At 27.1% G+C, this 14,854-nt stretch overlaps 1 protein-coding gene across 1 annotated transcript in view; it reads right to left on the bottom strand.

Moving 5' to 3' along the window:
• The window catches only part of LOC100160936 (ATP-dependent RNA helicase A), a 15,378-nt gene extending 3,256 nt beyond the window's left edge, over positions 1-12,122 (bottom strand). Inside the window, exons 1-15 of the mRNA XM_003243115.4 lie at positions 11,298-12,122; positions 8,950-9,110; positions 8,825-8,881; positions 8,592-8,716; positions 8,475-8,521; positions 8,173-8,411; positions 7,952-8,107; positions 7,625-7,822; positions 7,348-7,561; positions 6,739-6,978; positions 5,660-5,850; positions 5,478-5,595; positions 4,172-4,263; positions 3,348-3,554; positions 3,033-3,207 (exon numbers count right to left, since the gene is read on the bottom strand). Coding sequence (XP_003243163.1) covers positions 3,033-3,207; positions 3,348-3,554; positions 4,172-4,263; positions 5,478-5,595; positions 5,660-5,850; positions 6,739-6,978; positions 7,348-7,561; positions 7,625-7,822; positions 7,952-8,107; positions 8,173-8,411; positions 8,475-8,521; positions 8,592-8,716; positions 8,825-8,881; positions 8,950-9,110; positions 11,298-11,439 — 2,362 coding nt within the window. The 5' untranslated portion in view covers positions 11,440-12,122. The remainder of the gene's footprint in view (positions 1-3,032; positions 3,208-3,347; positions 3,555-4,171; positions 4,264-5,477; positions 5,596-5,659; positions 5,851-6,738; positions 6,979-7,347; positions 7,562-7,624; positions 7,823-7,951; positions 8,108-8,172; positions 8,412-8,474; positions 8,522-8,591; positions 8,717-8,824; positions 8,882-8,949; positions 9,111-11,297) is intronic.
• Positions 12,123-14,854: the final 2,732 nt, after the last annotated feature.

Here is a 14,854-nt window from a genome sequence, read left to right as displayed (position 1 = left end):
TATATCATGAATTCAAGTCTAATACAACCATTATACAATGGCCCATTTGTAACCTACCGTACAGCAGAGCGACATCCACTTACCTGCTTTTTAATCTTTAACTTTAAAAACATTTTAACTTGAAATCAGAAATTTTGAATTTTCTAATTTTTATATAAATTATAATTTTGATTTAATATTTAAATATTATGAATAATTAATTTTAATTTTTAACTTTTAAGTGCATTTCTATATTGCATGTTACTATTATAACTTAAAAGTTAAAAGTTATATTCTAATAATATATATTGTTTTTGACTAACGTTTTTATTGTTGTTTTTTTTTATATATATTTAATAATTAATTTTAATTTTCAACTTTTAAGTACATTTCTATATTGTGCGTTACTATTATAACTTAAAAGTTAAAAGTCATAAGTTATAAGAATATAATATAAAAAAAAATATATATTATCAAAAACAATATAGAAAAATAACGTTTTTAAAAATGTAATAATCAAAAACGTTTAAATACGTTAAAAAAAACGATATTTTCGCAGGTAGACCGCAATCTGGGGTAGAGCGCATACGACAAGATAGCCTGTAAATTATCATTTTTATTTAATTATTTTAAAGGCAGGAAACCCAGGGGCAAAATTTTTAAATCTGCCCTTGTGCATGATCAATAGAAGTTAAAACATTTTAAGTTAAATTTAGATATTTTGAGGTTTTAATCGGTACAACCAAAGTTCCCATCCATTAATGTTGGTTCCCAAACAGCTTCCTCAAGCACATCACCAAGGGGGGCTTGGTGGGCCTGGCTTGACCCCCTAAGAAAAATCAGTGGCCTCTAACTGTCCCTCTCAATTTTATTTTTAAACATTTTAAATATTATGACATTTAATTGTCTCAATCCAGGATGTATATTATAGGTACTCTGCCTCAAAGCCTTAAGCTTGAACTATTATAAAATGTCAATTTTTATAATTTACATATAAAATTAAAAAACACTAACACATTTTTAACCATAACTCCTTTAAGATAGTCCTAAGCCTGTATACAGTGGGGAGGAATTTGTCTGATCAAAAACGCGAGCTGTTTGGAAATCGGTGTACTTGTACAATGAGAACTGTCAAATGGACTGTAGTTGTTTTAATAAAATGTAATCTTATTAAGATGACACCGTACATGCACGTGTTGTCTCTGTCTTACACACATAAGACATAGCAAATTTTTGTTTACCAATTACAATAGTGTGCTGATAGTTTTGATATTAGAGTTCACTGACCTGGGTAAAAGAATTATATGTTCTTTCAATACATTTTTTACAATATTTTAATTTTAGTGAGTTAATTCACTTAAGAATTAAAACCGGTCTAGAGAACACAGATAAGGTTTTTACCTAAAACATTGATAATAGGGTTGCAAATATATATATATATATTTGTATTATTTAAATATCTTTAATTTTGTTTTTATTGTAATTGATATATTAAATACTGTAAGATATTATGTTGTATGTACAAAAAGAAATTATTTGCAAAAATAAATTATTATTATTATATTACTATAATTCACTCTAATATCCAAACTAACAGCACACTTTTGAAACTAGTGAATTAAAATTTGTAGAGATCTTACAAACTGTTAGAAAATTAACTGGATATTCCAAATAATCAAACCAAAACAAATACCTAATAGTTCGGTTAGATAATCCAACCAGAGAAATAAAAATAAAAGTCAGTGGACTAATTTCTAAAATTCAGTTTAGTTCAGGTTCAATTAAAAGTGTATAGGTTTGGATCTGTTAGAGTTTGTTAATTTAGAGAAAAGTTTGGATCAACTTGAAATATTATGGTTTGTAACATCTCTAAAAATTTGGTATGTCGTACATGTGTAAGGCGGAAACAACATATGTGGGTACAACAACCTCTTAAAAATATATCACTTTTCAAAATAATTTTTAAAAATCTGACTCATTTAGACTGCACACCGAAGAAATAGTAAACAAAACAAATTTAACAAACAAATTGTAATGATATGCTCACATATCATTATAACAAATAAACTAAAATCTTACAGAATAATAAATAACGGCCAGACTGTCGTTTGTAGAAATCGGGCATCCCTAACAAAACTATTGTCACCGACAAAAAGGTCTTTGCCGCCAAAGAGAAATCTAGTTCGGGGAAGTACAAAAACCTTTGACAAAACCGCCTACCACTCTCTGGTAGACATATTCGTATCGTCCCTTAAACCAGTGAATGAGCACCAGCCACCGAGTAATAACCTCTCAAAATATCAACATCGATTTCCACGAGCGACCACTGGACTTCTTATGTTAAGTCAAAATCAATGCGTTTTTTATTTCGATTTGTATATTTGAAGTATTACCTTGTCACCTAAAATCTAAAAACTCTTTCAATATAATTCACGAACAACTGCGAATCAGGTAAGGCATTTAATATAATATTTTACATTGATTACAGTATTAATTTATATGTGCTTTTCTACATAAATTATATTGTACGGTGTATTTGATCTAATTCTCGAATACACGATCTCGAGAGCCCTCCGAACACCTGGAGGAAGGTAATAGCTTAATTTTAATATTTTAACATCTGAATTAAATATATTTATTGACAGGAGTCGTATTTATATTTCTTCTTTTTTTTAAGTTATTACAAAATGTTTAACATGTTTATGTTAATTGTTAATGTGCAAAAAAGCTATAATGAAATGATTTTTTGAATATATAATTATCCAATGTTTAAAATTGAAAGTCCAAGTTCACAATACAAATTAATTTAATTAAACATAAAATAAACTTAACTAGGTATAACTAATAAATTAATAAAACTATTATTCAACTAAAATGCATAAGACTACCTAGTTTCTATTACATTATAATAATAGTAACAATTTGATATTTTTATGTTGATTGTTCTATAAGTTACTATAACTATAAGTTAAAATGTTGAGTGAAGCAAAGAATCAAAATAACATATTTTTTTATAAAAGTTTCTATTCTTATTAAGTAATTTGCATATTTACCTTTAAGCGTATCAATAACATTATATACAGATTTAGCAGGCGGTGGATCAATAGCTTTTTTCAAAAATGTATAAATATCACCCAAATTTAATAATTTGATAGTTAACCCAATTTTATTCAAAGAACAATGGTTTAGTTCTGGCAATATGTTATCATCCATTTTTTTAAATCGTTCCTAAAAAATAAATAAATAATTTTACATAATGCCCCATACAAAATTATACTACTTCTCAATTTCCATTTGATATTAACTAATTATTTGAAATTTAAGCCTTTGGGATTATAATACTTATTTATAAATAAAGCCTTTGTTACCTTTGTATATAAACTATAACAGTAACCCTCTTGAACACGACCAGCACGTCCTCTTCTTTGTACCACATTTACTTTGGATGCCCAAACTGTATCAAATATAGTTACATTATTAGTACACCTAACTATCTTAGATTTTCCATAATCAATAACAAACACAACATCATCTATAGTAATTGATGTTTCAGCAATATTTGTTGATAAAATAACCTGGAACACATAACCTAGTCATTAATATGTATTATTCAAAATCTAATTAAATTCAAGTACTCAAAAATAGAAAAACAAAAATAAAATAAAGTATAAAATAGGTTTAATGATTATTATTGATGCGTGTTTAATATGATTATAACTAAGCTTAACTGAAACAGAAACCGACAAAACTTATCTCTGTGACCCTGTATCTACACTTTTTAAAACTGAACTATTAATAAGTCTTTACAAATATTTTCACTTAAAAAAAAAATATATTGGTGTAAATACCTACATATTTTAAGTCAAAAAAAATGTTTACTAATATAATATGATTACAGTGAAAACTATCTCGCTGAATAAAACAGAGCTATAATAAATATTCTAGTTCTACAAAAATTAAATGCTCTAGCTGGCTACAAATTAGATACGAGTATCACTTGATATAAATTTTAGAGTCAAATTCAATTTTTCCATTTTATTAAATAAAACGAAAAACTACTAAGTCGGAATTTTTGGTTAGTTCCATCCGATTCCGCTTTTGACAGTTTTCACTGTATATGAAAATAAATATCACATAGACATGAACCGAATCAGCATATGATTATAATGTTATTTATTTACATCTAACTTACTTTACGCTTTTCAAGTGGAACAGGCTTAAATACTTTTTGTTGTTGTGCATGAGATAGTGATGAATGAAGAAGCAAAATTGAACAGTTTTGAGCTAGATCAAATTCAATTCATAAACTAATGATTAGATCTAAATTAATAAATTATGTGCATGATAAATGAAATAAATTGGGCCCAAATGTTGATGAATTCTGCATATTATTTTGGAACAACATAGAGAACAGTGCTTTTCTAGCTTAAAATATGTTTCAATAAAATACAAATGTATATAACTAATTTTTCATTTAAAAATTTTAGTGCATTTTTTACATATTTTTTAACGATTGATAGAAAAATTATGAGTTGTTTATTTATCATTGTTATATTTTAATTCATTATGATTACTAGGGAAAAATAATCAAGTGGTTTCTCGTTGTCTTCCTGATGAAGTTTTAAATTCGGAGATGCCTTCTTCTATCCTTTGTGGATCCCTTCTCAGCATGCAAGGCAGCATGTTAAAAGTATTGACAATTATATAGTGAGTTACTTCACCCCACAACAACAATACCTTTTTCCAACTGGAATCACCCGCCTGAGGCTATCTGCCAGTAAGAGCTTGGGTCCCCAGGTACGCTAAACTCATAGCACGAGATGATAAGTAAGAAAATTGAGACATTGGAAATGTGGCTGTACCGTCGTATTTTATTTTAAGTAGGTTAAATATAACAACAATTGAACTATATCGATCATCGTTAGAAAGAGAAGCAATATTCAATATGGTTTCCAACATCCAAAACGGATAGGAACTTCAAGAAGAAGATATTTTTATATTTTCCACAAATCGAAAAAAAAAACCACAACTTTATTATTTGTACGTATCACATATGTTTATAAATTGTAAATCAATAAATAATTGTATTAACAGTTTTATGAGTGGTTTTTAAGTATTTAGGTTATTATAAATTAACATATACAATTTGTATTTGGCATCAACATCGGGCCACTAGAGATAACTAACTGAATAAATAAAACTTTTTCTTATATTTCTTAATACTTAGCTATTGATATTCAAAGTTAGTGGCGTATATAGGGGTGGGGGGTTTAACACCCCCTCCCTTCCCGAAATATATTGTTAGTACGGTATTTTAATACAGCGATTAATTTATAATATTAATTAAATTTTATTTTTAAAGCTCTCCCCCCAAATTAATTTCTATATGCCACTGGTCAAAGCATTCAAATATAAAATACATAAAAAAATATTATTAATTGTTAATTACATCATACATAAATAGGTAGTATAAACTATTCATAAAAAAAGCTACTTACCAATTGTTTCATTCTGTTGTAAATGATTATTGAGTTCTGAAATCCAAGCCCATCCAGGTAAAAATATTAAGACAGCACCTTTTATTTTTAAATTATTTTCAATATGTATCAACAACAGCTACAATTATAATAGTTATTAATTAGTTTTAAATAGTTACTTACAAAATACACACAAATCTTACTTCAATAATTTTTAAATGTTGACTTTCCTCACTGATCTTTGCAACTGCAACTTTAACTTTTGGGGGATATTCATTAGAAACTGATAAATTACAATTTATTGTGGTTTGTATATTTTTTTTCTTAGTGATTTTAATTTCTTCTAAAGATGGTTTATAGTCTAACATTTGAACAATATCTTCTAAGAAAAAATCTACAACCAAATAAGTTGAAATAAAATTGAACAATTTTTAATAAAAATATATCTTGAAAAAATGTATAATAAATCATTTAACATTGTATTAATGTTTTCACTGGAACACTATTTGTACTCTGTAACCTATGTATGCTACATAAAATAAAATGTTTAGAATTTTTTTTATTTAAATTTCGATATCTTGGTATATGATCTAATTATTTAATTTTAAAATAATGAGATCTAGGGTTTCCTATGGTTGTACAGTTACCAACAAATTATATTATAAAATATAGGCAAGCAATAGTATGTTTAGAGCATCAGTGAATAGTGTAAAAGTTTTAGATGTATAAATACTTTTGGAGCAGATAAAGGGATAAGAGGACCCTCCCCCATCATTTGTTAACTCATCTTACGAGTGCATAACATGGAAAATATCTTATGTTCAGTAGTTCATGTTTAGTTTCATTAGTTTAAAAATGAGAATGAAACAATCTATCATGAAACTTAATGATATGAACATTATCTGTGTTTTAAGTTGGTTATTTTTGACAATTCAGTTTTTAAGTGAGTGATGAGCATTTTTAAATTTCGCTATTTTATTCATGTAAAACTCGCTAAAAAATTTACCTAAAATATTAACTTCTGAGCATAAATTGTCTATGTTATGCACTTGTAAGATGAACAACAAATGAGGGTTTGGTATCCTTTTAACAGTTATAATTAGTATTTATTATTTCCAGGTACAAACATATTTATTACAAGTCACAACTCTTTAATACAATGAAATAATAAAAAATATTAAATTTACCAAAAACTTTGAAAACAAAATGGTTTCTATTTTATGAAATAACCAAATTTACTAAATGGCTGCAAAAGGTAAATTATTTAATATGTAACCTTAACCTTTTACAGGGTAGCAATTTCCTTCCACGTCAATAATTGGACAGTTGTTGAAATATTTACTGAATATATTTAAATTAGCATTTGCAGACATGAGAATAACTTTAAGATCTAGATATTTTTGCACCATGTCCTTCAGAATAATCAACAACAGTTCACAGCCAGCACGCCGTTCGTGTATCTCATCCACAATAACATGTGTTACACCAAACAATCCAGTCTTTAATTTCCGTATCAAAATTTCTAAAGATAAAATAATAAATTTACTAATATTTCTTAACATACTTATAATATTAGAACTAGCAAATTTTTTTAAAATTTTTTTTTTGATAATAGATAGTTTTGAAATCTAACTAGAAATAAAATCATTTTATGATTGTGATAATCCGTATATTTAGATTTATGCTTCAAATGCATATTATATTTGAAGTTTTAATTTTAATGGTAAGTATAATTTGAATATTAAAAAAAATAAAGATCATTTTTTGTTTTAAAATATACATTTAAAAAAGTAAAATTAAAATTAAATTGCACAAGTACTCAAGTTTTTTTTAAGTGTGTTTTAGTTTTGGACTCAAGCTTAAAATATGCAATATGATTAATATCATTTACCAACTGTGCAGAATAAAATCGCTCCAAAAGACTGTGGTACCATACTATCAAATCTAACTGTATATCCAACACTTTTCCCAATAGCTTCAGCTCTTTCAAAACTCACTCGGTTTGCAATAGAGATTGCTGATACCTTTCTTGGTTGAGTGCAGATAATGTTACAATTTGCTCCTTTATTTGCGTCAATAAATTCTTCAAGTATGAATTGACAAACCTTTGTTTTAACAATTATGTGAAAAACAGATATTAAAAATGTCAAGACATTAAGTTAACTGACCTGTGTGGTTTTTCCACAACCAGTACCTCCGTGTACAATAATTACAGAATTGTCTCTAATTAAATTCAAAATAGCATCCTTTTTTTTGAATATTGGCAAACTAGATCTGTCTTTTATCCTTTTTTGAAATGTAAGTGAATATTGTTTTTTTTCATCAAATTCTCTTTTTATCTTACAACTTATATCAAATAAAGATTTCTATAAATATAATATTTAAAATGTTTTAATACATTTGTAAGCTAAATAATATGTTAAAAATATCTAAGTATGTTTCTCAGTAAATATAAAAACTACCAACAACAAATTATCAAAATTGACAGCACTTACAGGATTATAAATCTTAACAGCTAACCACGGATTCCAATTTGACTGAGGAGGGCCCCATGGTACCACTTTAGAAGCATTAAATTGATATAAAGGTACAAATGGTTCAACAACTTTGTCAAGAAGCAATGTTGTATTATTTAAAATCCCAGCATAATTCTAAAATAATCATTGATGATGACAAACATTAAATTTGAATACAATTAAAATGTAATAATTATTACCTCATCAATCATTGGCTTAATCTTAAGATCTTTTAATAAGCCATATAAATCTTTCATCAGTTTTTTATTAACATTGACATCATTCAACAAATTGTGGATACAATTTAGTTTATCTTTTTTCACTCTATCACTTGAGTAAGGTTCAATTAGCCCTAATCTACATAGATTATTAACTAAAGTAAGTTTGCATTTTTGCATTACTATTTTCTTTGATTTTCCGGTTTCACAAGTAGAAATTGCTAAATTTAAAAATTATTTTATAAGACAATGGAACTTAAGTATACTTAAATTGTTTAATTTACTTTTATTTAGTTGCTCAATAAATATTGACATGCTAACAACAAAACTCCTAAAACAAATTAATATTTGATAATGCAATAGCATACAATTTTAAAAAAATTAACTAAAAGTAAATTTACTTTCCAATAGTTACAATATTTGACTTAAGATTTGCTTTGTCATTAGATTGAATGTATTGTTGTAATCTCATATAAGCAGTATCAATTGTCCAATTACCACAAACAACTGGTTCCAAACTATTTTGCTATGAAGAAAAAATGTTTTGGAATTAAAAAATTATATTTAATACTTTTATCTTTGCCTATATATGAGCACAATACTACCAAAAGTTTAAATTCTTATATTAACCTACCTTTTTATTTTTAGTTGAATCAATTTTAGAGTCCTCATTTTTCTTTTTTTTTTCTTTCTAATTAAACAAATATAATTAAAACAAATAAACTCATATAATATTACAAATAAAGAATTTTTTCTTACCTTTGGAATAGCTAGTATTTCATTTTTATCTGCTAAATATAGTAAGATATCTTTTAATGCTTTTTGTCGAGCAATTTCTTCAGTTTTTGCATTTCCAACTCCTATATAGTTATAAGTAGGTACTCTGATTTCAAATTTTACATTTTGATCTTCATTAATATCTAATAAAACAACAGATATTCAGTAGTTTATAAGCATTAACTTACATTACAATTTATATATTTTAAAAATATAAAAAATTGAAAAAATTGTATTTCTTTTATATTAACTAATTATTCAAAAACATAAAACACCCTTATATAATAACTCCGATAATAACTTAATTATAAATAGTTGCATTGAAGTTAGTTATAAATAAATTTAAAAATAATAAAAATAGTACAATAAAAAAACAATATTACTTTTAAATACCTATTTACCTATAAAAATTAATATTATTAGGTAGTAGGTAAGTACCTACTAGGTACCATTTTTATTCCTTAAAACTTAGAAGTAACCTACAATATTAATACGTAGATTTAATAATTTTATACTGAAATTATATTTGAATACAATATATCGAGGTGTAAATTGGCAAATTGGAAAATTGGGGACTTTACCTATTGAGTGCTATTAATGTTTTACGACAAAAACAATTTTTTAGTTAGAAGTTTAATGCTTTTATGTTTATATTAACCCGTGTTTACCAATAGGTAATATCTATTAATTATAATGAAGTTATCGAAGAATTGAAAAGTAAAAGTAAATTACTTCACAATTCACATGGAGCTGAGCTATTAAGTGTTGTATATTTATCATTGTATTTATCACTTAGGTATTTCCGAGGGTATTTCTCTCTAGTACAAAATAACAGCCACACACTGAATAAGAACTAGAATTTTCTGAAGCAGTATATTACAGAGTATATTATATATTGTGTATTTTGACACTTATATAAAAATTTAATTCCAGACAAGTATTTAATTAATTATAAGTACCTACCTGTTTAGATATCTAACTATTTTAAATACTGAAGCGGAGAAGTGGAACAACATTTTACGGGATACTCCGTGACATTTACCCACTAAATACATTTCACTCTGCTTTAGTGGCAAAAACAAGTCCAAAATTTTATCAATACACTAGTATGGTATCCAATTTCACTTACAGGGTTATAAATAAATATAAGGGGACTGAAGTCCTCCTGAGAATTTCTCCTACTAGAATCTCTGCTGCCCATCTTTAAAATTTAAAATATCAATAATCTACCCGCGCCTTTGAAATTGGATTTTTACAGAAAAAAAAAATGTACTTTTCTGTTGTTATTTTAAAAAGCAAATTTTAAAAATAATAACAATAAAAAACGTAAAAATATAATTTTTTTTCATAAAAAATTAATCCTCAAAAAATATGTCAAAAAATATTTTTAAAAACTTATATTATGTGTGGAATTTATAGATACAATTTTTATTTTGCATTTTCAAGGAATTTATTGCTTTGTTGTCATTTTTTAGATTTTTTGGTGCATTTTATTCATTTTTGTACTTTTTTTCATATTATATTTGCATTTTTCTTGTTCAAAGTTACATTTTATTGTAACACAGTTTCCATTAGCTTGTCGACTATTTTTATCGTTTGTTGTCACAATCTATGATTGTTTAATTAACTGTAGGTAGAAACTATTTTAGGTCTGGACAATCAGAAAAAGTTTCCTAAAAGTCGGTCAACTTATTTCAAACTACTAAGGCTTTTTCGAGAGTAAACATTTTTAAAGAACTAGCAACTATAATAATTACAATTTATAAAATCCTCAAGTAAATGTAATAGGTATGATATACTCAATAGGAAGTCAATAATGATCTGAAATATAATTAGGGATATATTATAATATATTATTTTTATGCATTAAGGCCTAGTCAAACAGAGAGCGGGCTGCCATGGTGCATGGGTATACGAGTATGTGTACCGATTGTATTATTTTACAGTGTCGGCGTATGCAACCCACTTTCTGTTTGACTGACCCTTTAATACTTGGGATATTTGTAACTTTTCTCTGGAAAATGTCCAGTTCGCCATGCCACTGTTTATAATTAATGATTATCTAGATAGTATATTCTATTTAGTGTTTAGCACTTAAGCATATTGAATATTGATGAAACCAGTGTTATTTAGAAGTTCTGTACCTAATACCTATCTATCTGTTTACCAACCATCTATATTCTATATTAATTAATATTTTAATTTAATTTATTCAACATCGTACTTCTTACAAATATTAATAATAGGTAGGTAATAGATAGGTATCTAGGTATATAATAATAATAATAATAATATAATTGTAATTTAGTATATTATGTGTTGTAGAATACCAGTTATTTTGTACTGTGGTTTTAAGTTATTTTTTAAACACCATTTCATAAAGACATCATACGGCTTGTCCACTGTCGGAGAATGTGCAGTCTTAGTACTTCCGGTGGATAGTTTAGCCATGGCAGACTGCAAGTCCATCATATTGAACAATATACACCTTAAACCGGGTAAGTACACTTTTGTATCGGACTAAAGTGCAATACCGAAACAGAACGATCGAAATATTCAACGACGAACTTTGTAGTTTATTATTATATAATATTTCACCAATAATAACGTATTTCTTTGGAGCCGTGATCGATAATCCGTGGTTTGACGAAATCGAAACGAAACGATCGCAATTCGCAACACCGATTGGTAACGTTAAACGTACTGACACGGCATAAATTAATAACGTACTCTACTGATAATAGTAATATTACTAATGTGACATTAGATTTGCAGCACAGATTAATGATTATATGATTAATTTATGATTATTAATATGTGATTGTAGTATGCACCATGTAGCACGGATTAGTATACAATATTATGACGTAGTCTTGTAGATATTGTTGGGAATTACCCGCAAAACAACTAAGTAAAACAATTTTCGAGCTATATATAATATTATGAATATGATATAAGCACATACAGTTACCAACATACTGCTGTAAATAATGTAATTTATAGTGGACTCCACGAAAAATGTTATATAAAATTGTTGTATCGTTGTGGTTTGGAAAACGACGGCTAAATAAAATAAATTTAGTATGGCAGAAAGGCCTGAAATAAAGACGATGTCTGGTTCGCGGTTTTTCACTCACTACAAAAATATTGAATAATAGTAACTAGCACTCAACAATAATACTTATGAACACGGTCTTAGATAATAATATCAATCATTAATTATTATCTAGGACCGTGTTAATAAGTATTATTGTTGAGTGCTAACTATTTTTATTATTTAATATTCGTAGTGAATGACAAACCATAAACCAGACAATAATATATATATATAATATATATAACTTAATCTTAAAAAATAGTATTAGATATCGAGTATATATATTCAAATATATAATTGTTAAATATCTAATACTTATATTATCTAGGATGTATACTATGCCAAAAATCTATGTAAATACTAATGATTAAAATGAGGTGTACCAGCAAGTATAAAATATAAACATAAATAATATAATATCGTTTTAAACAGGTACTCCACGGCTCACGCGAATATAAAGTGTTGCCCGGCGTATAGTATAGGCAAAATAGTTACATTACTGTGGTTGCCCATTCGCTGTTCGCCGAAGGAATGTGGTCAATCAGCCCAAAACTTTTCATACCACTCGTACACCGCTGCAAATAACCTACAAACGCCCTACTTTAATAAAAAATAAGCTATAGACACTATTGTGAATTTTATTATTAATAATTTTAAGCAACAATAATCAAAAATAACAATTCTTAGGTATGTCCGTTCAATTATAGCAATGTTTTAATTTGATAATCAGTGTTTCTTACTTAAAAGAAGTTCTTGCACTTAATACAAAGACACGTGATGCGTGATTCGTCAAATCAATAACCGTCTATATTACACAGTACATATATATACAATGTATATGAGGTGATTATTGTTATATTTTAAATATTATATGATAACTATCTATATTTACAAAATTTGTCAAAATCACGAACATTTGCAAACTATTTTTAAATAGAAATTTATAAAATTGTTTCTATTTAAATCTAAGATTTGAAAATGTATTACAAGGTTCTTCATTAGTTTTTCTACATTTAACAAAAAAAAAAAGTTTTACTGTAAGTTAAGCTAATTTTTTTTAGCGTTGAAAGTTTAAATTTTTTCAACATTGTATTTTCACAATTAAATTAACAGATTCTCGCATCGAACGGTTTTCTTATTTTGTTAAAATTCAAAAACGAATAATCGTAGATACCTACATAGGCGCAAATTGAGGGGGGCTTGGGAGGGCTAAGCCCCCCAAACTTAACCGTAGCCCCCCAAAAAAACATAGGACATACAATTATAAAATGCTATATTGCAATGGTCTGCTTGCCTTTAATATATTTAGCCCCCCAAGTCAAAAATTAAAATTGCGCCTATGGATACCTACAATTTTCACCAAATGTTTATATTATGATGAAATTTTCAAAATATATTAACTTGTATTGAGCCATTTGTAGACAATATAAATTTGTATGTTTTTTTCTATAAATGTCAATAAAATGTTTTGGTTGTTTCCAAAATTTGAAAATGTAATACAAGGTTCCTCATAAGCTATTATAATACCAGTTAAAACCATTTTAAGATACACTGGCACGATCTTTTTATAAGAAATAAAAGTTTAAAATTTCACAAAATTCATCAAAATCGCAATAATGGATAAATTATTTTGTAGTTATAAATATATAAAATTGTCAGTGTTTAATTTACATATCCAAGGATCTAAAATGTAAAACGAAGTATCTCATAAATATTTCATAGTTACATACTGGCAACAAAAAATCTAAAAAAGGTGGGAAGTTATGTCGCTCTGCTGTGCAGTAGGTTACAAGTGGACCACTGTTTAATGGATGGCATTAAATTTGAATTCAGTAATATAATATCATTGTATAAGAAAAACGATTCTGAGCGAAGACGGTGGTCAGTCTAGGTATAATCAGACATATCAGTATATGACATATAGACAGTGCTCGAATTGGGGGGGGGGGGTGCGCAGGGGGACGGAGCTCCCCTACTACTTTTATTTTTTTTTTTACTTGGACGAGGGGACGGTATAAATTAATGTCCGGAATAATTTTTATTAAGATGTTAATCATCTTTTAATAATATCAATATAATTGATGTCAATTATAATATCTATAAGGCACAGATACTGGTGTGTGATAGTAATATCATTGAGTATAGATATTATCTATACTCAATGGTAATATCTTAAATCGTGTTCCGAATGAAATGTTATGAGTTTCAGTTATGGTATCATTTATCGGTGTCTTTGAATTTTAAAATTTTTTATACCTATTAAAATATGTGGTCTTTTTTGAATCAAAAACAATAATTATTAATATCGTTATCTATATAGTATATTGAATAAACAGGTTAATTATTATACATTATCTTTTCTACTGTAATAATGTAAGATGTAGATATTGCTATAAAAATATATTATACCTATTTGGAATTCAAAATGTGTTGCTGAAAAGTGCTATTTAAAATGTATGTAAGGTAGACGCATGGGGGGTGTGGGTGGCAAAGCCCCCCCACGGGTCCGTGTTGAGTAATTGCGCCCATGGAACGCAGTTTTTAAATCGTTGGATTGAGCTCCTCTACTTAATTTTTCCCAATTCGAGCACTACATATAGACAGTATTATATACTTATCTATGGTATTAAAAAAATAAATTCCAAATTAATCATATCACAATATCCATTAGGTACTAATAACGCGCTATAGGTACATCAACAACAAACCGTGATACTATCATAGATATATAATAGTATACTTTAGAAGTTTCAAGTACCTACCCAATACAACAAAATAACTAAAATAGTT

The sequence above is a fragment of the Acyrthosiphon pisum genome, chromosome A2 (genome assembly GCF_005508785.2).
Source record: "Acyrthosiphon pisum isolate AL4f chromosome A2, pea_aphid_22Mar2018_4r6ur, whole genome shotgun sequence".
Lineage (NCBI taxonomy): Eukaryota > Metazoa > Arthropoda > Insecta > Hemiptera > Aphididae > Acyrthosiphon > Acyrthosiphon pisum.
The sequence above is the reverse complement of the archived record's forward strand: the minus strand, read 5'-3'. Positions and strand labels throughout refer to the sequence as shown.